Source organism: Passer montanus, unplaced genomic scaffold, assembly GCF_014805655.1.
Source record: "Passer montanus isolate IOZ18808 unplaced genomic scaffold, ASM1480565v1 scaffold9, whole genome shotgun sequence".
In the NCBI taxonomy this organism is placed as follows: Eukaryota; Metazoa; Chordata; class Aves; order Passeriformes; family Passeridae; genus Passer; species Passer montanus.
Window position 1 is genome coordinate 6997194 of NW_024374367.1, and position 25925 is coordinate 7023118.

Sequence of the window (25925 nt, forward strand, 5' to 3'; positions counted from 1 at the left end):
CCAAGGAAGAGCAGTCCAGCTCATCACAGATGTATGTAATAAGCAGTACCAGATGCTTCAGCACGCCCTCCTTTAACCCCGCAGTGTGTAAAAAAATGAAACTTTATCTGCTCTCTTGCCTAATAATCCATTTTATTATAGGAAATGCTCCACTTGCACCCGTTCTCCTTCCTGCGCAGGAGATCCAAGGGGCAGGTGGAGGCACACGGGGACGCAGCTTTTCCCTCATACTTCGCCCTAACTTAAGGGGCACCGAGGCAGGTCGAACCCGGGACTTCGGCCGATCGCTCCAGGCCGGGGCAATCGCGGGGGGGAAAGAACAACCCCCACACCAGCCCCCGTCGAACCCGGGACTTCGGCCGATCGCTCCAGGCCGGGGCAATCGCGGGCGGTCTGTGAGGGGGGAAAGAACAACCCCCACGCCACCCCCTGCTCCGCCCGCCCTGCCCGGCACTATCCGCCCTCCCAGCCCCGGGCGCTGAGGCGGCGCTGAGGCGGCGCTGAGGCGGCGCCACCCGGCACCGCCCCGCGTCCTGCCCGCCCGCCAGCCGCTCATGCGCGCTCTCGCCGGCCTCCTCTTGGCTCATTTCACGCCTCCTCGCAGAGGGGAGAGAGGCATAAACAACGCAAGTTTGTCCTTCTCTACGTAGCTTTTAGGCTGATAGTGACACTTCTGCCTCTGGCATAAAGTACGTTTTATTATTTTATAATGATTCATAGCGCTTGTGGCTGAAATGCAGGGTGAAGAGCCCTCCTTGGCATGCTGTCCCCCCTCGCTCGCTCCGAGTAGGCCGGCCCGGCTCGTCATGCTGCCCGCTGCGGAAGGGGCGGGCGCGGCTGAGGGTCAGCGCGGCCGCCGCGGGGAAGGCGTCGGTGCCGCTACCGCCATGGCGCCGCCGCCGGGGCAGACCCGGCTCCCGGACTGGGACGGGCTGAAGCTCCGCGTGCGGACCCTCATCGCCTCGCACCGCGTCATGATCTTCAGCAAGAGCTACTGCCCCTACTGCAACAAGGTGAGGCGGTGGCGGTGGCGGTGGGAGCCCGCTCGGCGCGGTGCCCCGCGGGCCCTCCCCTCGGGGGATGCACGGGCAGCCCGTGCCCCGAGGGCGCCCGCCGGGCCCGGGCAGCGCGCGGGGGAGCGGGGCTGAGGGAGCGGCAGAGGCACCTTCGGAGCGTACCGAAGCGGCGCTGTGTCCATCCCGCTCCAGCAGCACGTGCCAGCCCTGGAAAACCACTTTCCACTTGGATCCGTGGTGTTCGTGGTAGTTCTTTCGCTTTGCCACGGTGGGATTCGGATGTGTGGCAAGTTCTGCACAGTGTGCTTGTTCCTGCAGCTCTACAGCTGCTCGAAGCTGTGTTCCGTTCTCGCTGGGAATTTGGGTACCACACTGGTGTTCAGCTTGGACAAAGGGATGAGTTAAGTTTTCTGCCCTGTCTAAATTTGGAGAAGGTTGACTCCATAACAAGTGTGTAAATTTTACATCTTGGTCGCAGCGTGTGTTGAAAAGAAGAGAAAAGCGCTCTTGGTTGATTGTGATGTTTAGAGAAAAATATGTTTTTAGCTCTACTCTTTTTAGCCCTAAAGCCTGTACATCAGTGTTACAGGCTGGCTATAACTAGTAAGCCAAACTCATTAAAAAACTCGGGGCCTTCATTAGAATTTTATGATACCAGCAAACGGGTCATAGTCCACACAGGACCTGAGGGTTTGTGGACCTTGGGTTTCGTGGCTAGTTACAAAAGTATGTTATGAAATTTTATTTAAACCTTGCACTTCCATATTTGATAGGGCCATGGTGGAAGAAGATAATTGGAACTGTTGGATCAAGTCTTGGTGTTCTTCAATAGAAGTGATAACCAGGAAAATACTCAGAACTCTCACATTTCTGGGTTAGGTTTAATTTTGGAAATTCTGGGGAGGGAAGAGATATTATGACCCCCTTGCACAAAACTTAACTGAATATATCCTATCTCACTTGCAACTTAAATGAGGTTTTGAGAAAGGAAGCTTTTGTGTTTGGGAGGATCAACCAAACCAGTGCCTTCTGTCTAAAAACCTTTTGGCAGATAGATTTGAGTTGTGTGTTCTGTGTTACTTTCTTAACAACTTACTCAAAGTTTTGGTAAATGAAGAGTTGGAGTCTTGCTCCTGCCTAGTCCAGTTGACAAGTGTTATCTTCTGCTGAGGAGAAATAATTTCTTGAGGACTCCAGAGTTGCCCTTTGAGAAATACTCATCATGCCTGTCATTGTTCCCCTGTGTGCTTTTAGTGCTTGTGATTGTAAATGCTGATGCTCATGGCACTCAGTTCAGTGGGTTTGAGATCACATGATGGCACTGTAACTTTTTAAGCCTTCTGCCTTTTTCCTTCACCTGTTTGTGGTGTTGCAGCGGCTCTAGACTAAGGCAAGAAGGGGAGAAAAGAGATTGTAGTCCAGTATTAAATTCCAGGTTGTTGTTTCATGCATTTGTTCATAGCTTCTCCATTAGGCAGATTGTTTGCTTCAGGGAAGCAATCAGATATGAGGAATATTAGGAATATTATCCTTCTTGTCTTGCAAAGGGGAAGAATGAACACAGGGAGTAGGAGGACCCTTTGTCATGGCCCTTTCTAGGAGGGGAAGTTGAAAAATGCTGTGTGAATTTTTGTGAAGAAACAGGTAATAAGTAGGGCTGGGGAAAGAAGAGGTGACTGGCCTGGTAGGCAAATTTCCTTGGCTCATTTTTCTGCTTGGAACAGAACAGAAAGGTAATACAACAAAGAAAATGTGGAGAAGAGGTATAGATTGCAGACAGAGAATTAAAAGAAGAAAGTTTATGGAGGAAGGAAGCCTCACATCAGACATCAAGTGATAAAACAGAGGAATATCTGTAGCACTAAGGGTATTAACAATCCCTCTTACCAAAGACTTAGAAATTAGTGAAAAGAATGGGAAAACAATGGATAATGCAGGATTCTTGTTAGGTGATCAAGTCTATAGAATTAATGAAGTGAATATAATTTGGAAGTGTAGTTACAGCTTGGGTACTTAGACTGTAATCACATAGTTCTGAGTTCTTAGATATGAACAGTGTGCATTGTATTGTCTTTCACTGTGGATGGTTGTTAGCAGTGTGCTTTTTGTAGGATTAACTTAAAAATTGTTTAGTGCTCATGCTCTGAAAGTACCTAATTTGGGGGTGGAAAGAATTCTCTATTTCAAGTGGAGGTAGCCATGCTAGAAGAAAATTGAGATTGCACTTTTCTTTGGAAACACAACTGCAAATACAATCACCTACCTAATTCACTTAGGGAATTTATTCAGGTTAGCTAATAGCATGACTTGACAATTGTGCTGTTGTTCTTCTGCAAATGCAATTTGTTGTTCAACTGCTTTAACAGGGCAGTGGTGGAGAGGGGGTGGTGGTGGAATTACTTCCTTGTCATAATTTAACTTGGCTGCTTCTTCAATTTCTTAGCCATCAGAAAAGATAATAAGACAGAAATGCATAAAGAAAACATAGTTTTTTAGCATGGAAAAAATGGCAAGGCTGAACACTGTGATATGTTGATACTTTAAGAGCACCAGCTGTGATTGCATAAAGTTACTGGTTATTTTAGTTATATTTTATGCTATTACAGATTACATTCTCTGTCCTCAGGGGGTTCTGGCCAATTCAGCTGTACTATTATGAAGTGTTAGCTAATACTTGAGAAAGCAGACCTAGGACAGACCATTATTATTTTATGATATGAAGCTTATCTCAAAGCTGCTTAGCTTCCTTAGTGACAGAAGGCATCTCTGGAAAGCATTTCCTAAAGTTAGACTAATTTCTTGGTTTCAGAGGAATTATCTATTGTTTAATAACGTTTGGAAGTGTTTCCAGTCCATCATTTTTTGTGAAAACTGAAAGGGTTTAGTAGGTAACTGAGGCCATTGCATTGGTGAGAAGGGAAGTAAATGGTTTATCAGTGACTGCAGCCTTGTGTCCTATCCCAGACATTTGGAGAAATATAGTTGTGTCTTTGGGCTAGAAGTAAGAAAATCTCCCAGTGCACTGCTGAAGTTTCCAGTGGGGTGTGTGTGTGACACAGGAATTTTGTGACCTGAGTAGGTATTAGTTTTATTGAGTTCAGAGTTCTCAGTGGATTTTCTTTTTCATTAGTTGATCTAATAACTCATTTGATCTCATTTTAATTTTGGCTTTTACAGTGCCAGATAGCAGTAAGTTTTCTGGTGGTGTTCCCTAGGGAGTTTTACTTCCTTTTCATTTCAAAGTTGTTTTCTGGTAAATGCAGTTATTGCTGAGTGCCCCAGTGAGTATTTCTGAGAAATCATTTCCTGTTCAGCTTATCTTGATATTAGTCATGATTAGTGTGTTATCTTTCTACTCCTCCTAATCATTTCCTTCTCCAAACCAAAGTCATCTATTATCTCTTGCCTGCATTGAAGATTTTGTAACTGCTCATGTGCTTGCTGTGATCCTTCCTCCAGTTTCATTAGCACAACACAAGTATGATTTGTTCATAAGTGCGAAGTGCAATAGTTATGTCTAATTACGATGCTGGCATTTGTCTGATTTTTGTTCTTTCTACTGAGTACCTTCAGTAGAGAATAAAGGTGCTCTAAATGCCTTAAATCTGTCCTTTCTTGAGTGTAGTCTTTCTTGGTTTAGTAATGTAGTGTCCTGTCCTTCCTGCCAGCTGCTGTTGCAATGTTTTGGCAGATTTTTTTTTTAAAAAGAAAACAAAAACTAATGAACGCTTGCCTGTTACCTGCTTTGCTGCAAACTAAACCAGCAGCCAAGCAGCTAATTTTCTGATTTGCCTTTGCATTCTTAACACTTCCTAGTAGCAGTCACTTTAAGCTTTGCATTTTGGATCGTGCATGGCATTTACTTTGAGATTCGTAGCAGCAGATGCAGAGCAGGAGGTCTGGAGTGGTTCCACTGCTGTTTCCCTTTCATTCCGCCTGTAGCTGTAATCATTCCAGGGAGCCAGCCTGGAGGTAATGGTGAGCTTAGGACAAAAAAAATTTCAAGGATCATCTATAGCTGCTTAGAGGGCTGGAGTATCACACACAGTGAATGTGTGAAGGAGGAGCTCAGTTTGTTGAACCTTGATAAGGCTGGCCAGGGGTTTTAGTTGCTGCCTTCAGCTGACAAGTGGGAAGACAACCAGACTGTTGTTGAAGTTGTAGAGTGAAAGGAGAAGAACCAGCAAACATGAGTTGCAATGACAGACACTCCAGTGGGATAAAATGGAAGTTCTTTACTGTGAGGATGGTCAAATGTTGAGCCAGCCCAGGGAAGTTCTGGTGTCTCTGCCCCTCTTGGGTGTTCCAAGTGAAAGGACGGTGCTTGAGCAATGTTATCAGCCTTCACATTTGGCTCTGCTTTGAGCAGGGAGTTCATGCAGATGGCCTGAAAAGGTCCCTTAGAACTTCCACTATTCTAAAACTGTAGAACTGATATAATCAGTTACAGAGGCAAAGCTTTTTTTTCTGAATGTTACGGTTCATATATGATGTGCTAAGAAACTTAATTTGTAGCTGGTACAGAATACAAAATCTTGTTTGTCTGCATAAAGCTGAAACTATCAGAAAACACTGGGATACTCAGTATTCAGTATAGTAACAGTGTGAATCACAGCAATATTAAAAACATTTTATTCCTCATGTGTTAGACATCTTTAAACTTACTAGATGGGACTCAACATGCTCTTAATGAAGCTCTGTCAGTAAATTTGATGTTCATCAGAAAGCTGTTCAGACTCCATGCTGGCAAGTGGATCCATCCCACTGACATTCAGTGATTCTTGCTCGAGCTGTTTACACCGGCTAACTTCACAAAAAAATGTTACTGTAGAAATGTTGTTTCTAAAAGGTGCCTGATTTGAATCAGGTAATAGTACACTTTGTCCATCCAGAACTGAGGTTAAAAAAACACCCAGCTGAGTGCTGAATACATTTGGAATGTGCTCTTTCCTTCTGTAGCTTTTGTTTTATTTATTTCCTTGACAGGATTTTGTTTTGCTTATTATTCTCTACTCCCATTTTTCCTTCGGTGTTTTGTTTTGGTCTTCCATGGCTTTTGTTATATCATGGGTGGAGAAGTCAGCAGCTAAGCAAATTGTATCTAGAAGCTTTTTCTTAAGGTAACAGGACTTGTACTGGAAGGTGAAATGCTCTGGCTTTAAGTGAGGAACACACAAAACACAGAACCAAACTGCCAAAGCTGTGTGGAGCCTGTGCCTCAGAGACAGGAGCTGAGCCCTAGAGGTGTCCTGTGTGTGTCCAGCAGGGAAGCTGTGCCCTGAGCTGAGAAACCTTTGCACTGCCATGGTGTCTGTTCCTGTTGCAGGTGAAGGAACTCTTCCGCTCCCTGCGTGTGGAGTACTATGCTCTGGAACTGGATGTAACTGGTGAGTAGGAGAAGAAAAATGTATCACATGCTGCTGCTTAATGTAACTAAAAATGAGTGGTTCCTTAAGCTGCATGATTCCTTAAGCTGTCTTGAATTAATTATGAATTAAATGTGAAACAATTAAAATACATTTTATTATATGTAGAGATAAAGGCAGTTAGGTTTCAATGTGGTTTTTGTACAGGATGTGTTTTTAATGTAATTGAAGGCTTTGATTATAAAAACCATCCGGTGATGGAGAATGTGAGATCTGATTTCTGTACAAGGAACTATGACTTCTGGGGAATAAGTCTGTAATTTTTTTTCCTACTCCTGATTCTCTTGTGGCTTCAGATGAATTGTTAATGTTTGACTTGGTCTATTGGTGACCTTCTTTGGGGAAAGTGCTGAGTCACTGGAAGGAAGGGTAAATTCCAGTAACTTGGCTGCTGCTGGCTTCAAGTTGGTTTTTTTCCTTGAAGCCCAAGCTGCTTTAGTTTTAGGACATTTGCAATGCCTTATGTGTATATGGACATAATGCATGTAGCTTTTAATGTAGCTTTAGGAACAAATAGTTCCTTATATGGTTCTTACTGAGGTCTTAAGTGTACTTTTGGTAAACTGTTGAGTGTCTATTATTTTTTTCTGCACAAAAGTTAAACTTCCAATTTTTTTTCAAAGTTATAATGCCTTTTTGAAGTTTGTTTTTGCCTAAACATTGTTTGGGAGAAATGTTGCTATTCATCTCTTCTTAGTTACTTTTGCTTCTTATTCAAGTTGTCATACTGTGAATTAATTATAGCCCAAGATATGTAAAATACAATGCACAGCCTTTTTTTTTTCCTGGAATTACTTCTAATTAATAATATATTTCCCTTGCAGTTGCTCTGATTTCGGATACTTAGTAGATACAATCTTGAAATAAAAAGATTTTAGTCCAAGTGATTACTGTAAATCGCCATTCCCACATTTACTGCTGAGAGATCCAAATTGAGCCTGTGTGTAGGTGCTGATGATTCAGATGGCAGATGAGGTCAAGCAATGATAATTTTAAAACTATAAAGTTTCTGACAATGTGGTGGGTAGAAAAAGGAGGAAGGTAGCTTTAGGGTAAGTAGAAAAGCATGTTCATACTTCCCTTACCATTGTCTCATAATCCAAAGCTGCTGGGCAAAATTATGTTCCTGTGCACAGAACATACTCCAAAATAAGACAGTTCTCATGGAAGAAAAGGTGTCTGTGTGATCTTCTGTGATAGCTGGAAAAGAATTTTTGTGTAGTGAACACTGTACTTTGCAGCAACAAATGTGACACTGTAAGAGATAAGAATCCTTACTAAACTCTTACTACTTCAGCATTACTCCATTCTGTAGAATTGTGGCTTGAAATACCAATTTAATTTCTGTATTTAAGAATTAAATACTCCTTTGAGAAGTAGTTTCTGAAGACTTGCTTATGTCCAGGAAACCTGCAAATGGAAGGTTTATAATAAAATTGTTGTCTTGGCAGGCCTACAGTGTATCACCGTCCAAACCTTTAATACTTCAGATTGTTCTAAAATCTCCTCCTGGAATCTGTTTAAAATGTACACATTTCTTTTATTCTTAGATGATGGAGCCAGTATTCAGCAAGTATTGGCAGAGCTGACCAACCAGAGGACAGTGCCTAATGTATTTGTGAATGGAACTCACATTGGTGGCTGTGATGCAACATTTCAGGTAACTTGGCTTTAAAAATCAGCTGGAAGCAGACAAGACTGAGGGATTTTGCTGTTTGATTGTAGTTACATTTTGTGTGACACAGCAGACTGGGTGACATTGGTCACATGAGCCAATGTTATCAGTTGTTTACTCAGAAACGTGTGTGCTAATTTGATTACTTATTTCTTTTGCTCTCCCAGGCTTATAAGGATGGATCACTGCAGAAACTCCTTGGGGATAACCAAATTACAGAACCCTATGAATATGATCTCATTATTATTGGTGGTGGCTCAGGTGGACTTGCATGTTCTAAGGTAGGATGTGAAAATGACATTAAAGAATGGGTGGAATGGAAAACTTATTCAAAAGTTAATCTCTCTATTAATTATGTTGGTGTAAGAGTCTATATTTTGATGAGTATTACTGTTCATCTTGTTAATTAATGAACCAATAGTGGTCTAGTAATATGCTTACTCAGGGGATAAAGGGACCAGTTTCTAGCCATTGTCTATTCAGTTCTTGATCCTAATAATAGGTTTTAGTTTTCTGGCTGAGGGTGGAACCAAATGCTTTTTAACAATCTTTTCTGCATGTGTAATACACAGGTGCTTCCAAACAGTCATCTAGAAAACTTAAGGGCTGCTCTTGAAGCCTTTTGACAGTTTAGGATTCAGTATCACCAGTCATGTAAAATTAAGAGGTTCCAGCAGTTCCCTTCAAGGAGCTGCTTCACTCTTGAGTTCCCTTTTTAGGTGCTTTCTCAGAAAGGAAAACTGAGATTGTGTAGCCCTTACACAATTAGCTGTTGTTCAGAGTGCCTCAGGACCTAAGGTCCAGATTCAGTTTTGTCTGCTTCCCAAGGGATTTGGATGCACTCCCATTTCTCAGCCAGGGATCCTTAACTGTCAGTTTGTCTTGGGCAGGGTGAGGCTCTTCTCACAGCCTTGGCAACTGCTGAACTATACAGCCAAGCATGCAACCTTCATTGGAAAATACAAAGCAGGCAGGAGGAGCTGGCACTGGAATTCTTCAGTTGGCCAGTTGTGTATTTTCAGAATGTTCAGATCTTTCCTCACAGTACCTTCTGGGACATCAGTTGTAAACTTGGTGCTAATTGCCAAATTGTTCAGAGTAGTATTCACGAAATATAAGACAGCCAGCTAAACCTTGTTTTAGCCAGGATTGCAGTTGATGTGCAGAAGTTCTTGAATAGATTTGAGGCACCTAGAGATTTGATTTAAGTGCTTGAAAAATCAAACAATGTGTACCTGGTAATTTCTTGGATAGAGGAATAGGCTTATGAGAAGAATATCTAATGTAAGCTCCTTGCTCCAAGCAAGGTCAACTGTGAAGTCACACAGGATTGTGCAGGATCTCATTCATTTGAAATAAGCCAGGGGTGGAGATGGCACAGCCTTTCTGGGAAACCTGTTTGGTTGTCCTCATGGTGTGAAAGTTCTTTATATCCAGTGTGAGTCTTTTGTTTCAACTTAAAGCCAATGTCTTTTGTCCCTTTGCTACTTGGCCACTGTGAAGAGCCTGGCACAGTCATCTTGATGTACTTCTCATAGGTACTGGAAAGTTGCTCCTGTGTCCCCTCCAAATTCAGTTGTTCTCCAGGCTGAATGTGTCAAATTCCCTTGGCCTTCTTATAGGGGGTGTACTCCAGCCCCTTGAACATCATGGTGGTGCTCCACTGAAATGTCTCCAGTGTGTCACCTTCTTTTCCATGCGTGAACATGCCAAGTCAGTTGTGTCCTTCTGAAAGAAAAGCAGAGCTAACAGCATAAAATAGTTCTTTAGGTGAGGTAGAAGAGAATCATAGGCTGCTGAGCCCATCTCATACCATTTTCAGATCATGGCTTTTGACAGCATAGGATGATCTGGATGCAGCATTGAACATGCAGGGAACTATTCAGAGTTTGGAAAAAAGTCAGTTCTTGAGGGATTTCAGTTTTTGTCTTGAGAAGGAGACAGAAGAATCATGTATGTTAATGACTAACTGGTGAAGGAAGTAAAGAAGCCTTCTATTAGTGCTAAATGTATCATGACCATGAATGAGTGCACAGGATTGCTTGGTTCAGTAATGCTGACTGGTCTTCTCCACTCTTTTTAGGAAGCTGCTGCCTTGGGAAAGAAAGTAATGGTTTTAGATTATGTTGTTCCAACACCTCTTGGAACCTCATGGGGTGAGCTTTTTTAAACTTGTATTTGATGATGTTTGAGTACCAGTGATACATACTGAGTTGTTACATATTATGGATTTGTGTTCTTAGGAATTGAGGCTAAATTCCAGTAATTCTGGTACACAGATAACAAGAGTTATTTGCCTGGCATGCTGCTTTTCTGGTTGGATGGTTATTTCTGTTTTGAGCATTGCTAACTCTGTTCTCTGTCAAAAGTTCTTCTAGCTTTGATCACTTTCAAACCATGTGTGGTAGTGTCTGCATGCATGTTCACATTCTAATGTTTGTGGGGATATTTTGCCTTTTACTTCATCCAATTCTATATTGTAGACAACTGATAGGATCCCTTTAGAACAGTGACTCCTTTGCTGTTTATGTCTCACCTTTTCCTAATTAGGGACAGCTACTGGCTGACCTCATTAGTGACTGGCAGCTGAGAATGAGTAAAAGATTTCAATGAAACTTCTGTTGAGTCAAGAAATGAATGTGCTCTTGTAGATAGTATTTCAAACACAGGCATATTTAAAACACTACATAATAGATCATACTAAATTGTAGAAACTCTGGGCTTTTTGCCTGGCTTACTTGACAAGCTGACTAAAATCTGAAGCCTTGTGGAGTAAGTAACCAGGTTCTGTGTTTGACATGCTGTGCCTGTCTTTGGGTCAGTGAATCTAATAACACCTTAAACCAAATACAAGCTTAGTGTGTTCATTGTATTTTATAATTTCCCTTGCAATAGACATTTTATGTTACTGGTGTGACTGTAGCAAAGCTCCCTGAGTGATATGAGTGATTATATAAAGTATGTGATAGGGTAAGCATAAATCCCATTCATGGAAATAATGTACTGGTGTGACTGTAGCAAAGCTCCCTGAGTGATATGAGTGATTATACAAAGTATGTGTCAGGAAAAGTGTAAATCCCATTCATGGAAGCAATAATATGATTCTTTCCATCTTAGGACTTGGTGGCACGTGTGTAAATGTAGGTTGCATTCCCAAGAAGCTGATGCATCAAGCAGCACTTCTGGGTCAGGCACTCCAAGATTCAAGGAAGTATGGGTGGCAGTATGAAGAACAAGGTTGGTATGAACACAGAGGGAAGACCAAGACTGTACAGATGAGATGCTGAACTCAACACTGTTCTTGTCTTTAGACTTAATAAATTAGAGGCAGAGTTCTGTACTTATCTTAGGTGAATCAGAAGGTGTCCTCCTTGAGTCATAGAAACCTTTGGGGTTGAAAGTTAATTGTGCTTCACTGTATGAACTGAAATAAATGACAGAACTTCTAGAATGGGCTTAGTTCAGATAGGAACAAGTCACATAAATATTAACATGGTAGACCAAGACCTTAATATATATCCTCATTACTGATAATGATGTTTTTTTAGCATGATGTACAATGAATAAGTTTTTCTTAAGGGCCACATTGCACTTTTATTTCCTTAAAGATGAAATTACTGTCTTGTTTCAGTTAAACACAACTGGGAGACCATGGTAGAAGCAATTCAGAACTACATTGGTTCTCTAAACTGGGGCTATCGAGTGTCTTTGAGAGAGAAGTCTGTGACATACCTCAATTCTTATGGAGAATTCGTGGAACCACACAAAATCAAGGTATACCCTCCATTTAAAATACTTAGTTGGGATGGAAAACTCATGTTCAAGAAACATGAGTTTCTGGCTTATAAAATTCAGCACCAAAAAGGCTTCATCTTAACATTGTCAAGTTAGGTCAGCTGAAGTTAAGAACTCATTTGTGAAGTTACTGATTAAAATAATTATCACACTTTAGTATCTGCTACAGTGTTTGCAAACCTGGTTCTGTAAGAGTGATGTGGATATGTGTAACCCTGTGTCTTGTAAGAATAGAGGAAGGTGCTCTCAGTTTCTACCTTTATGACTGATTTCAGCAGCCTGAGTGAGGAGGGGGGAAAAGAAAGGAAACTCTAGATCTGTGATTTTTGCAACTTGGAAAATCCTCATACTAAAGCATAAAAAACTATTGAAATTAAATTTAGATTAAGCACTTGCATAAGAGCTCTGCTAGAACCTTGTGCTGTATCAGCATACAAATTAAAGTGTCAGTTTTGCAAGACAAAGCTTGTTCTGCCAATCTTGCTATAAGTGAACATACTGAAGCAAGGTTAACCTACAAGTGCATATTGAAGGCAGCAGTTGCACTCAGTGAGTGTAATTGTCTGTTTGCAATATCCAGGCTGAAGTCCTTGTGTTTTAAACCAAGAGCTCGGCACTGAAAGATAATAGTAAATTCAATTTACCTTGTGTACCACCTGTTCAAGTGTCCAAGCCACTGAAGTGTCCTTAATCAATAAATGAAGTAGAACAGAGAGACTCCTCAGCAGCAGGCTGGACTAGATGACCTCCTGAGATCTCTTCCAACCTGAATTACCTGTTGACTCAATGGGGAAAATGTTTCCCTTCATTTGTGATGGAAAACTAACAAGGAGCAAGAATGAAGGTCAGATTCTGGGAAAGATGCATTGGCAAGATGAAATTTCCAAAGACCAAGGGTTTCTAGAGGTCAAATTAGTTAGAATTCATGCAAGGTTGGGTCTTAGGCCCTCTGAACTGAAATTATGTGACTAGTTACCTTTTTTTTAATTACTTTTTTTTTTTACATTAGCTGAAGAACTAATTCATGTTATGCTGTCCCTCGCATTACATTGGCTTTTTATTGTGAGGATAAAGGGGTTGTCCTAATTTGTTGTGGCTTTTTATAACTCAGAAGTCAAGTTGTTATGAATAATCCAATCTAACTTAGTAGTTAAAATGGGCAGGATTCAAAGAGTAAGTGATTTTAAATGCTCTAATGGAAGAAGAGCCTGGTAGTCACTTGTTTAAACCTGTTGTTCTTCAGTGGCCTCTGTGGCATCTCTAAATGCATTTGTTCTTGTTTCCAACTGCTTATTCTTGATTTTTAAATATATCTACAATAATTAAGGAAAGCATTACATAATTTTTATCTTAAAGCATATGAGAATGTGTGTCTTAACTGTGTCTTCATCAACAGGCAACTAACAGAAAAGGACAAGTAACCTATCACACAGCAGAGACTTTTGTGCTGGCTACAGGAGAAAGGCCAAGATACCCAGGTATCCCTGGAGATAAAGAATTCTGCATTACCAGGTGAGATGAAAATGCACAAAAGACTGAACTTGTCTGCTCTAGTGTTTGCCAAGACAAACAAGCTTGTGTTGGAAGGACCTTGTAACTTACTTAGAGGTCTTCTCTTTTCAGTGATGACCTCTTCTCCCTGCCTTACTGCCCTGGCAAGACTCTGGTTGTGGGTGCTTCCTACGTGGCTCTGGAGTGTGCAGGGTTTCTGGCTGGCCTGGGTCTGGATGTCACTGTGATGGTGCGTTCCATCCTTCTGCGGGGTTTTGACCAAGAAATGGCAGAAAAAGTCGGCGCCTACATGGAAACACACGGCGTGAAGTTCATCAGGAAGTTTGTACCTGTTCAGGCAAGTGCTTTCTTCTCTTAACACATCATTACTTTAAACAGCACATGTAAAATGCAGGTGTTGTCTGGGAAGGCTTTGGCTCTGTGCAGAAATAAATGATTTATGAGACTGAGCTTTTTTAACTGCTTAATGATAGATTAGTAGGTCAAGGCTTGAATGACAATGGAAGTCAGCTCTCTGCTTCAGGTCATTCTAAGCTTACAAAAATTTGCACAGGTTGAGCAGCTGGAGCAAGGAATGCCAGGAAGACTCAAAGTGACCGCAAAGTCTACTGAGGGACCGGAAATCCTTGAAGAAGAATATAACACTGTAAGCATGTTTGGATTTGAAATAAATGGCTATTGAGGCACATGAATAGTATTGAAATACTTTCTTTTGAAAGGAACGCCTCCTTAAAAAGTTGTTCATGTGATTTACTGGCAGAAAAAAAAAGGGGAAATTCGGTTTTTGTCTCTAGTTGAACCCTGTCAGCCTGGAGTTTAGTTCCTATAAACAGTGTTGTTTCTGTTTTTTGTTTTGGCTTTTCTGTTTGTTCCATCTCTAAAACAAGTTGTACCTGGATGAGAGTTGTGGTAGCTCTTTCAAATTTTGGAAAAAAACAAATTGGAAGTAATTTTCTCCATATGCTTCAGTTTTTTCACTGAAAAACCAAGGGGAATCTTATGATGCATTTCTCTTGTGTAAAGTTATTGCATTTAATTTTGGGTTTTCTTTAGGTTTTGATAGCCATTGGTCGTGATGCATGTACCAGGAATATTGGTTTACAGACAATCGGTGTCAAAATCAATGAGAAGTGAGTATTGCTGAACTCCCTCAAACCACTGAGTGCAAGGATATTTTTAACCTCTAAAAATAGCTCACGATACTGATGGTCTTCTAATTCCCCACTCTTATGTATGGCAATTATGTGAACCTTTGAAAACTTTTTGGTTCTGAATTTGAGTAGAATTGTCCATTAACTTAATTTCTTCAGTATGCACTTTGTAAAACAACTATTCTGAGTAAATACGTACTAGTTGGTCATTGTGCTGAAAGCACAGGGATGTATAATAATCAGGTGAAAGACTGTGAGTGCAAAGATGTCTGAGTAGCTTGACTGCCATCAGCCAGCCACTGTTGTTCATGTCTGAACTGGCCCACTGAATACAGACTTCAGCAGTGTGTCAGAGTTGGAGGTGATTGATGCTCTGCAGAGTTTGCAGTTGAACTAAAAAAGGCATAAAGATATTTAATGAAATGAGCTGAGTAGTTAGAATAGAGTTTCTCCCCTGTTTTTTTGCAGAGATCTGAGGAAAGTTGTGATGCTGAATTTTGTGGACTTCTGTTTGTTTTACAGGAATGGGAAAGTCCCAGTAAATGATGAAGAACAAACCAATGTGCCTTACGTTTATGCGATTGGGGATATCTTGGAGGGAAAGCTTGAACTTACTCCAGTTGCCATTCAGGCAGGGAGACTGCTGGCCCAAAGGCTGTATGGGGGTAGTTCCAAAAAGGTAAAGCTATAAGCAGACAACTTCAACTTATTTCTCAATAAGTTAAAGTATCTCAATAAGATGCTTTTTGCCTCAAAACTGCAGTAACACGAGTTAATTTATCCACTTATCTGTTGGCTCTGCGAGTATTTTGTAAAAAAGAAGAAACATTCTTGTATAACTTTTTCTGTTATGTACTGTATAGAACTTGCATATCTAAATATGATTTTTTTCTTATTTTTAGTGTGACTATATCAATGTACCAACAACAGTGTTTACCCCTTTAGAGTATGGCAGCTGTGGGTATCCTGAAGAAAAAGCCATAGATGAATATGGAGAGCAAAACTTGGAGGTAAGAACACCCAAGAGTTAATTAACTTGTAGCTTGAGGGTGTTTTTCTTGGGCTTTGCTGCTTTAGTCTCAAAGAATAGTGTTAACAAGAATAGAAGTTTGGACAGGTAGAACTGTTGTGGCCGTGTTTTCATCTGGCCAGCAAGGTACTGGACTCACAGAAACCCAGGACTGGACTTGATCCCATTAGAATTGTGCATAACCATTTGCAGGTGGCTGAGAGAAGCGTTTGCCCTCAGGAGGCCAGACTTAGGTTGCAGAGCTGTAGGAGTGTTTTTTATTGTCATGAATTAAAGGCTTTTATTGCTGAAGTGTACCAAACTCCTGGGATGAACTATTTTCTGCTGGTTTGCTGTACTTGAATTGTGAATTTATTTTTTGCTGACCTTAACATGTATCTGTAGGAGTATTGGGGATAACTTCCCCATTGTATGGTAATTTCTGGCTTCTGCACATCCCTGAGGAGTTATGTTGAAGCTGCTTGCATGCCTTATGTTTAATTCCTTACATCTTTCAAAATCACTTGACATTGAGTTTCTGCTGTTACCTGTTTTGCATAATAGGTTTAAACTTATTGTAACTGGATATTAGTTTCATACTTCTCTTTCCGAAAGTTTGATTTGCAACTACTGTATATTGTAGCTTTTGTTGTTTTTATCAAGTATTTAAATCTGAGCTACATGGTTTGAGTCAAGTCTTCCTCTGCTGAGTTTTGGAGGATGGACTCTGTGGACTGAGTGGAAAAAAAAATCACTCTCTTGTCTCATTTGTTATAGACAAGAATATAGTGGGTTAAATGTCAAACCACCTATTTATAAAGATACCAAAAAGTAGAATTGTGCCTGACTGAATCAATGAAATTCTTATGCTCTTTTTCTTGTTTTTCTCCCAGGTTTATCACACCTTGTTCTGGCCACTTGAATGGACAGTGCCCGGCAGAGATAACAATACCTGTTATGCAAAGATTATCTGCAATAAACAGGACAATGTAAGTAGCAAGATGGTTATGCTGAGCGTATTTTTGAAGTGGAAAGAACTACAGAACTACTTTGTTTGAAGTGGTTATTTTTCTTTCTTAAAGACTGTGCTATTGACCTATTTGTGTAACATTTTTACAGGACAATGTAAGTAGCAAGATGGTTATGCTGAGGGTATTCTTGAAGTGGAAAGAACTGCAGAACTACTTTGTTTGAAGTGGTTCATTTTTTTCTTAAAGACTGTGCTGTTGACCTACTTGTGTAACATTTTTTGTGTAGTGGGAGTTACACACTAGAGCTTTTGTCAGACTTTGCCTGGTACTGACTCATATTTTTCTCTCACCTGTTCTCAGAACCGTGTGATAGGACTGCATGTTCTTGGACCCAATGCTGGTGAAATTACCCAAGGTTTTGCTGCTGCAATCAAATGTGGTCTCACCAAAGAATTACTTGATGAAACCATTGGTATCCACCCTACTTGTGCAGAGGTAAGAAAGGGGGAAGGCACAGCCTGATTCAAAACCTGCTCTTGAAGGCAGTTTTACCAAGAGGAGATCAGTAGCCATGTGGATGATGGTGCAGGCAACAGTAAATAAGCTCTTCTTTTGGTCTCTTACAGGTGTTCACTACAATGGATATTACCAAATCTTCTGGGCAGGACATCACTCAGAAGGGCTGCTGAGGTTAAACCTGCTGCTTTACATGTTTCCATGTTGTGCACTCTCGGTCCTGTGGAAGCTCTAACACATCCAACTGCTTTGCAGCAGTGTGAAGGTTTGCATCAGTGCCACTGTAGGTGCTGCAGCTGGGAGTGGTGCCTTCGAGAGGCTTCCTCAGCACGAGTTGTGTTGCACATGGGGCAGTAATGCAGCAGAGAAATCTCAGACTGTGAATCCTGACCTTGCTTGGATTAGCACTGCGGTGCTTTCTTGACGTTGTTGCTCAAAATCTTCTTGTGAGGTGAGCTGCGACTGATGCTGCCAGGCAAGGCTGGGAGGCTCCTGTCTAGTCAGATGACTGAACTCCTCCTGAAGGAAATTCTTAAATTGCACAAATTAAAGCTAATGCTTCTAGTTCCAGTGTCTTGTACAAATGCTTGAAATAGAAGACCAATATATAATTGAGTGATTCTTGCCAACAGTTTACAGTTGACTGATTTATCTTTTTGATGCATTTTGTTATACTTAATTGTATGTTCAGTTGAGGCAAGATGGCATAAATAGGATGCAGTGTTGAGCAGTGCAGTTCAAGCACTAGTCTCCCATCCCAACCAATCTAAAACTTTAGAGTAAGTAACTGAAGACACCTCTGTTGCTCACATTGACAGTTTTTTGACCTCAGGTGACATCATGTCTTCAAAATAAAAATTTGATTTGTAGGTGTCTTGTGTGTCAAGGCTAAAGAGTGTTAAGTGCAAGACCATGTCAGTTTGCTTAAATCTGGTTTCAGCTCTGTAATTTAAAACCTCACAGAACCCAGAATTATATCTGTGCTGTTATGTGGAATGCTGAAGTCCTGGAGAAGCAGACTCTGTCCCACTAACACAGTAGGTGCCTGCCCATGCAGGCAGAAGGGGGTGTACAGAGCTGCTCTGATTCATGTGGCAGCCCAGGGCAATTTTGTGTAGTGTTGTGTACTGTCAGTACTTTGAAGCTCTCTTCAACCCCTAGCATTCTGTCCTGGGGGATTTGTGCTTGAATCTGGCTCTTAGTTTTGTCACAAGAGCTGTTTTGAAAGACTGTTCTGAACATTGTATGATAGTAACCAGTTTTTAACTATTTAATCTGTGACCTACCTACGTGGAATTTGAAGTTCAATAAACAATGCATACAACACTCTGTGGTGTCTGACCTCATGATTTCTGTTGCCTGAGATTTTATTGGGCTTCAGTTACATTGTGTATCCCATACAGTACTAAAACCCCTGTGGATTTGTGCATATTCTAATCTTTTAAATGGAGAAACAAGTTGTCTTGTCACCCCTGGGGGCTTGCTCAAGATATCAGATGTGCTTCTGTTTGGGTACACAGAATTGAACTTAGGCGAGTTCAAACTTGAAGCCATTTCTGTATATTCCAGAAGATTGAGTACCTTGTGTTGTTTAACTGCAACACAGCTCAAAGGTGCTCAGTAGAATCTAGGCAGTGTTAGCAGCAAATCTTGCTGGTGTTCAAGTTTAGTAACTCTTGGAGACTTGGGGGTTTGCTCAGTAGCACTGCAAAACACCTTCACTTGACAGGGGAGATGCTTGCTGAGCTCCAGGGGCTGCTGTGCCGCAGAGGAGTTACTTCTGCAGTGTTACTTCTTCTGGTCCAGTAGAAATGATGACAAACTGACTGGGAATAGCCAAGTTTACCTGCTGTAGCCCTGTTGCAGAGGGAGGGAAGGAGGAAGCCAAGTCAATGAGTGCTAATTCCTGAATTTGCTATTAGTAAGCACTAATTGAGTTTTATTTCAAATTGAGATTTGATTTGCAGGTTCGTGTTAATTGATCGATAATTACCACTTGCAGATCTGTAACAGTGTCCTAATTGCAGATGTTCCTTTTGTCACGCTTGCCCCAGCTGCCAGCTCTGGATGATACAGAGCTGGTGGCATCAAGAACTTCTACAGAGTTATTATTTAAAGCTTTCAACTCTCCAGTTAAAATACACAGTAAGTAGCTTATAGCTGGAGGAAGTGAACATGTCACTTGTTGCAGTAGGCTCACGTGTAAAATAAAATGTGCTGTGACAGCAAGTCATAGATCAAAGCCAAAATTTGAAGGTGGACAGTAGGCATTAGAGAAGATGATCAGATCTGAGAAGTGGGACTTGAAACAACAAAATAAATACCCTGAATTTGGGTAGTAAGGACACTCCAGCAGTGGCATTAACTGCAAATTGGTGTTTACATTCCTGTTGTCATAAATGTTGTTGAACAAATTCTGAAGAGCTGTTCTGTGTTCTTAAAACACTGGTATTTATTTATGCTCTAATACCAGGAAGCTTTTATAAGCTGTAGTTGAAAATGCTCAGTTGTGACTGGATTTGTGCTTAGCTGGTTGTCTAGATCACTGATAATTATGGCACTGTATCTCAACTGGAGCTCTTGAAACAGTGGATGAACAGCAAAGCTCTGTGTTTTTTTAACTTATTGGTGAAATTTATCCATTTCAGGTCCAGAAGTGGTTATGATTATAGTTATTGTAAACATTGAAGACAATCATCAAATTAGTAGATGGCTTTCCGCATAGAATAAGTTTTAATTATATCTTGAGCACTGTAATTTGTCTTGAGTAACACAACCAGCTAAAGTTGGCCTGTGCAAGAACTGTGGGGGCAAGTAAGAGACAAAAGGGGAGCTGGATATTCTGTAATAAGCCATGAAATGCCAAAATTAGACACAAAATACTTTTCCTGGTTAACTGAACTGTTTAAAGCTTCTGATTCTCACAATTCCCCTTGGAGCTGCTTTTGACAAAGACTTGAAGTGTTTACCCTTTTTCAGCATATCTCATACTGGCAGAAAATTGGAAAATAGGGTTGTTTTGGTTTTCCTGAGCTCTAAACTGAAGTTAAAAGTACATGTTAAAATCCTGTGCTTGTCAAGCCTCCCTTGAATATTGGCAAGGGAAAAATTCCTGGATGTGCCTTAGAAGAGTTGGGAACAACAGAGGAAGGAAGGATCAAGCATTTTAACTAAAAATAGTAGCAGATCTCTTGAATGTCATGTGCTTTGTGATTCTTGCTCTGCAAGGGGAGAAATGTTCAAATTACCAAAATCATCTGTAAAATTGTGGATGGATATGAATAGAAAAGAAAAAAGTGACTTATCTAGAGGTTCAAGTAGAGATAGCCAAGTTTGGAGGCCTTTTGACCTGTAATATTTTTTACTAGTTTTTCTTGAAATAATTTGCTGCTCTTACAATGTGTAGAATTCAAATGTAATAGTGCTGAAAATCTGAAGACTTCTAGTTTCTACATAGAAGAATTTGTCTTAAAAGACTTCTAGGAAAATTTATTCGTGGGGTTTGCAACCATTTAACAGCTTTGTGGTTTTGACCACTGAGAGGACAGAAGTGTTAGTTCTTTAGTTAACTTGGTTACAAATTACTACTGTTTTCTGAATTACTAGAGTTGGAGGGTTCTGTGTGTAATGTGGTGTGTAAGGAATTTTTGTCTCCCTTTGCCACTCCACCCTGCTGGGTGGAATTGCTGTTTGTGCTGCTCCGTGTCTCTCTGCAGGTGCTGCACCTAAGCTGTGACTGAGTGTGGGCTGAGCACGCAGTGAACCCGAGAGCCTGGGCAAGAAACTCCCTCTGAGCAGCACTTGCTCTGCTGTGTGCTTCTCACAGGGGCTGATGGCTGTGGGTAGACGCTGGCAGGGCTCACCACTGCTGTGTCTTGTAAAAATGTCACTCCTGGAAACCTGGCACGGACTCTCTTGTGTAACCTTCCCTTGGACGTGCTCTGACTTGGGGCTGGCGTGGTGTGTGGGCGAGGGCAGCCCAGAGCAGGGATGGGGTCTGGGCTGTGCAGCTGTGATGGAGTGGGAGTTGTGGGGCTGGCATGGGGCAGCAGGGAGGGCAGGGAGCCCAGACTGGCACAGGCTGGGCAGTAGAGGGAAAAAAATAATGGTGGAAAGGGAAGGATTGGTTTCACTCACCTCTTCCTTGCCTCAAGCAGGATGAAAAATCGTGATAAAGCCTATGCCAGCCTGTGGTAAAAATGCTTTGCTGGGACTGTATCAGCCAGGTTTGTTGCCAGGTGATGTGTCTGCACGTTCCTGTTTGTTTCCTGCATGTGTCTGTTTTCTGGGTGTAGGTAGAGTCCAGTGAGCAGACTGGGAAGCAGACTTCACTATGCACAGTTCCATTCCTTTGCAGGAAGAGCTTCCCTCAGCTTGGTTAATTCTGTTCCTCTACTCATCTGTCCCTGTTGACAAGATTATTGCCTCTCCTGTGGAATATGAGATCTTCCTACTCTCTTTCCCCAAAAAATGAGGTCCCACACTTTCCCTGGAGCAAACACCTCCTGCTTGAATTTTCTTCCCCTTCCTCTGTCACTTTCTAGGCTTTCAATTACAGCTCAATTGCATTTCTATTGCTCTTGAATGTTAATTTTATTGACCTTTGCCAATCCCTGCCCTCCTCCCAGCTGAGGGACAAGCTTGAAAAGGATTATTCCTTTCAAAGGTGATGAAAAGTGCTCCTTGATTTCCAGATTGGCATCTCCATAACATTCAAGGTCTCTGCTGGGCCAGGGAGGTGGAGGAAAAAAGCTTGGGAACCAAGCCAGCTGCTTCCCACGTTGGATGAAGGATCATTAAACAGCCCCTTCCCTTCAGGCTTCTGTTTGTCTCTCCCTCTTATTAAAGGAGCTGAGTTTCTAAATTAAGAAGCCTAAGATTCTGCTGTTGAGATGTTCACATTTAATTTATTTTGCACTCTACAGGAGATGAAGTTCATCTTGCTGATCCTGACCTCAATCAGCAGGGAGTGCAGACTTTTCAGATGTGTTTGTGCCTTGTACTCAGGTTTGCTAATGTGGGCTGTGACAGCAGAGGTTACAGCTTTGCTTTGTCTTGCATTTGTGGTGTGACTGGGTTGGTTACTTAACATCTCTGAGGATAAGCTAATATTGCATGAGTGAGAGGATTAGTTGGTGTTTGCAGAGCACTCCAGATGTGTTAAGGGCAGTGTCACCAACAGGATCCATTTGACACGGAACTGATTCTGGCTCAGGGCCTGCAACTGTGTCAGGGGGCCCTGAGAAGCTGAATTCCTGGATTTCCCCATGCAAATTCTCTAAGCAAGGTGAGGTGGGTTAGCCTGGGATGGCATCAGCTGCCCCCCTAGCTGCTCTCATGCTGCCTTCTCTGCACAGGGAAAGAAAACACAAAGAGAAAGCTTCTTCTTCTAGGAAGAGACCACTCACCAGTCACTGTTGTGGGAAAAACAAACTCAACTTGAGAAAAAAACCCCTTAACTTACTGTAAATCAGTACTGGAGCAAGACAGTGAGAAATAAAAACTAAACCAACCTTCTTGCCCAGCTCAGCTTCACTCCCAATTCTTCCACCTCCTCCCCAGGAGCACAGGGGGATGGGGGTGGAGGGTTGTGGTCAGGTCATAACACTTCATCTGCAGTGCTTCTTCCCCACACCCTGCCCCTGCTCCAGTCTGGGGTCATTCCTGGGGAGAACCATCCCCAAAGTTCCCCACGTGTCCCATGCACACCCCACAGACACAGGTTGACATTACTGCCTTCAACCCCTTTTAAATGCTCAAGCACAAATAAGTAGTTGATGCTTTTGGGATGGGAATTTCTGGCTTGGCACTTCTCCTGTGGTCCTTCTGCTGTTCACAAAATACCATGAACAGGGCAGAGCTGTTGTGATTAGTATCACACCATCTGTGCATTGCTCCAGTATTCCAAGAGTCTGTACTTGTAATCAAGGATTAAACTATCTTTGCAATTCATCCTTGTGGCATATGATAGCAAGCATAGATTGCTCCTAAATATTGCAGAAGATTGTTGAGCCTTGAGTTACTTTGTTCTAGCATGGTGGCAAAGACAGATTTATTTGTCACACATTGAGAAATTCATTTCAAAATTCAGAAAGTTCTAAAGATAAGGTGAGTTCCTGAGTAGTTTGGGCACACTTTCCTTGCATGGATATTTTCTTCTGTTCTAAAGGAAAAAAAAATATTGGTTTCTGCAGAAGTCATCACTAATATTTTAATTTTTAGTGGTTTTTTTATGTATAACAGAATAAAATATTTTTTAAAACATTTTATTACCTCTAAACCTAACATAAACAAATGAGATTAGCTACCCACAATTTTGGATCCCTTTGGACGTATCTGCTACATTTTTTCACTTGGGGTCTTTGGGGGTGTTTTTGGGGTTGTTTCGATTTTTTTAGATTTAATAGCTCAAGGAAACAAAAAAAAAAGGAGGGGAAAGCATGGGAATGGATCTAAATGTAGCTGTCCCCCAAAGTTTTTTGATTTGTGTCAGGAAGGGACAGCACAATTTGCAGTAGGGATGGGATTTGTTCATCTCTGACTTTGGCCAACTCTGTGGCCTTTTTCCATGTCTTACAGGAGACATCAGTGCTGCCTCTGGCAGAGGTGGCTTGGTGGGCTGCACCATGGAGAGCTCACCTTGCTGCCTTTTCATTGCTTCTATGCTGAAATGGTTAATTCCTGGAAGATCAAAAGAATTTTCCAGCTAGCCTTAAAAATAGTAGTATGCATTTAAAGACTTAATGATTTTCAAAGTGAAATATAGAAAAAAAAAAAACAGAGTAATTCTTACACTAAATTTTTGGAGTCTTTTTTTAGTTTGTGGTTTCCTAACTCATCCTTTACAGAATGATGGTACTTCAAATGTATTTAATAATTATTACAATGTGAAAGATTTTAGCCTTTGAGAAGTTTGAGCAGTACTTACCTGCAGTGAAGGAAACTGGGTGGTAGTCTAATACTCTCTATCACTAATTTGTGTTACATTAAAATTAGGATCCCGGTAGCTGGAGCAAAGAAAAAATATTGTATGGTCCCTTTTTCAGCCTCAGTTGCTGCTTTGCTTCTTAGGTGGTTGTTTTCTGGGTGAGTTCAAGTAGCCAGCTTGCAAATGCTGTGTCCAAAGGACATCCAGGATTCCTTTTCTGGGACAGCAGCTGGGAAAAAGCTCAGGCAGTGCCTGCTCACCAAACTGAACTCTAACTCAGATGTGTTTGTATTTCTCAATTATCTTTTCAGCTGCTCGTAAAAGAGGTGTCAGTGTTTTTAATTGCCCTTAAACTTGTGCCCTTAAACTTCTGAGGGAAGTGCTTGTGATAAACTTGTTCTTAGGCTGGCCCTGACTTTGCAGTTACTAATAAACAGGAACATCTGGTTGTTGCTGTCAAAGCCAATGCTAAACACTGGAAAAATGTCAAGACTATACAAGTTTGTAGTGAAGTTTATCAGGAAAAAGGGTCTTGGGCACTTTCAAAGCTTCTTTAGAGGTTTAAAAAGCCCTCTGGCTAAGAGCCAACTTCAGCTTCTTTTTTTTTTTGTCATTAAAAAAATTAATTTTTCCTTTATTCTGTTTTCTAGTAGTAGTCTCAGGAAAACACTTGGATGAAATTTTTTTTTATCTTTCTGGGAATTAATCTTGTGTGATCTGATAGCTTTTTTATTAAAAAGAGCAGAATGCTGGAGTAAAAGGGCTGTTTGCACAAGTCACAGACATATCTAGGCTGTCACAAATCTCCTTGTCCACTCAAATATTTTTTTCTTTTTTTTTTTTTTATATTTGAATTCTTGGCTGGAGCAATGAGATTATATCAGTGGACACAAAGCAGAGGTTTTGCAAGTATTGGTGAGTGACAAGACATTTGGTTGAATTTCAAGTGTCAGGAGGTCATCCCTGAAGGAAGAAGATTTATATAAAAACTTGTGAATTCCATCATTAAAGGCAGATTTTTGAGGTGTCATATACTCTCTGCTCACTACAGGTTAAAATGCCAACAGGAGATTCCCTGCTCAGCTCCTCCAGCCAGGCTTGGCAGGGTTTCTGCAGTGTCCTCAGCTCACAAAATAAACATCATCCTGACATTTCTTCTGCTTTTAATTTTCAGGTGGGTTTTTTTTTTGGACTCAGACCCCCTCAGTGCTGGGTGTTGTGCTGCCAGCAGTGTCTGCTGCCCTTCATGAAGGATTTTACTGAACTTGAGCCTTTCTCCCAGCTCTTGTGCTTTTGAAACTTTGGGGCTCATGCTCTCAGTGTGCTCTGGTCTGGGAGTCTCACTTCTGAAACAGAATGAAAGAACCCTCCCTTGAGTAAATAAAACTGAATTTCTCAGTAAAACTGCTCCTCTTTCAAATCTGAGTAAGAAAAATATCTTTATGTAGACAAATAGAGCTCGTTTTCTTGAAGTGTCATCAGAGCAAAACAGTGTTGGCTAAACAGAGATGACGGAAAGAAATGTGAATATTTCCTGTGACATGCACAGTTAGACTCTGCAGCCTTGCAAGGCTAATACAGTATCCTGCTACATGGCAAGGACTCAAGGCTTCTCCCACCCATGGATTCTGGCAGAAATGTTCTTTGGTGGGAGAAGGCAACAATGCCAAAACTCCTCTCCCTCATTTAATCATTACTACTGCTTTATTTACACCAAGGTTCAGCATGAAAAGGATCCTCTCGCATTAAAAGATCTCTCCAGTGAAGTGTTACTGTTTGTGCTGAAGCTCAGATATGCAATGAACTTTTTAATTCACAGCAGCAACGAAAAAAATAAAGTGGGAGCTTGTATCTTATTTGCAGTGCATCTTCCTGCCAGTAATAAAAAAAAAAAAAGTCCCTTTCTGAAGCATATGTAACTCATAA

General features: G+C 41.3%; 1 protein-coding gene across 1 annotated transcript; it reads left to right on the forward strand.

The window, feature by feature from the left end:
• Positions 1 to 589: 589 nt before the first annotated feature.
• TXNRD3 (thioredoxin reductase 3) lies at positions 590 to 18398 on the forward strand. Its single transcript, XM_039734197.1, has 16 exons — positions 590 to 1013; positions 6343 to 6403; positions 7993 to 8102; positions 8285 to 8398; positions 10201 to 10273; positions 11235 to 11354; positions 11749 to 11891; positions 13309 to 13424; positions 13536 to 13761; positions 13978 to 14070; positions 14478 to 14554; positions 15098 to 15254; positions 15478 to 15585; positions 16478 to 16573; positions 16916 to 17050; positions 17182 to 18398. Exons 1-16 carry the CDS (start codon positions 735 to 737, stop codon positions 17242 to 17244), a joined length of 1971 nt encoding a protein of 656 aa, XP_039590131.1. The 5' UTR covers positions 590 to 734; the 3' UTR covers positions 17245 to 18398.
• The last annotated feature ends 7527 nt before the right edge of the window (positions 18399 to 25925 follow it).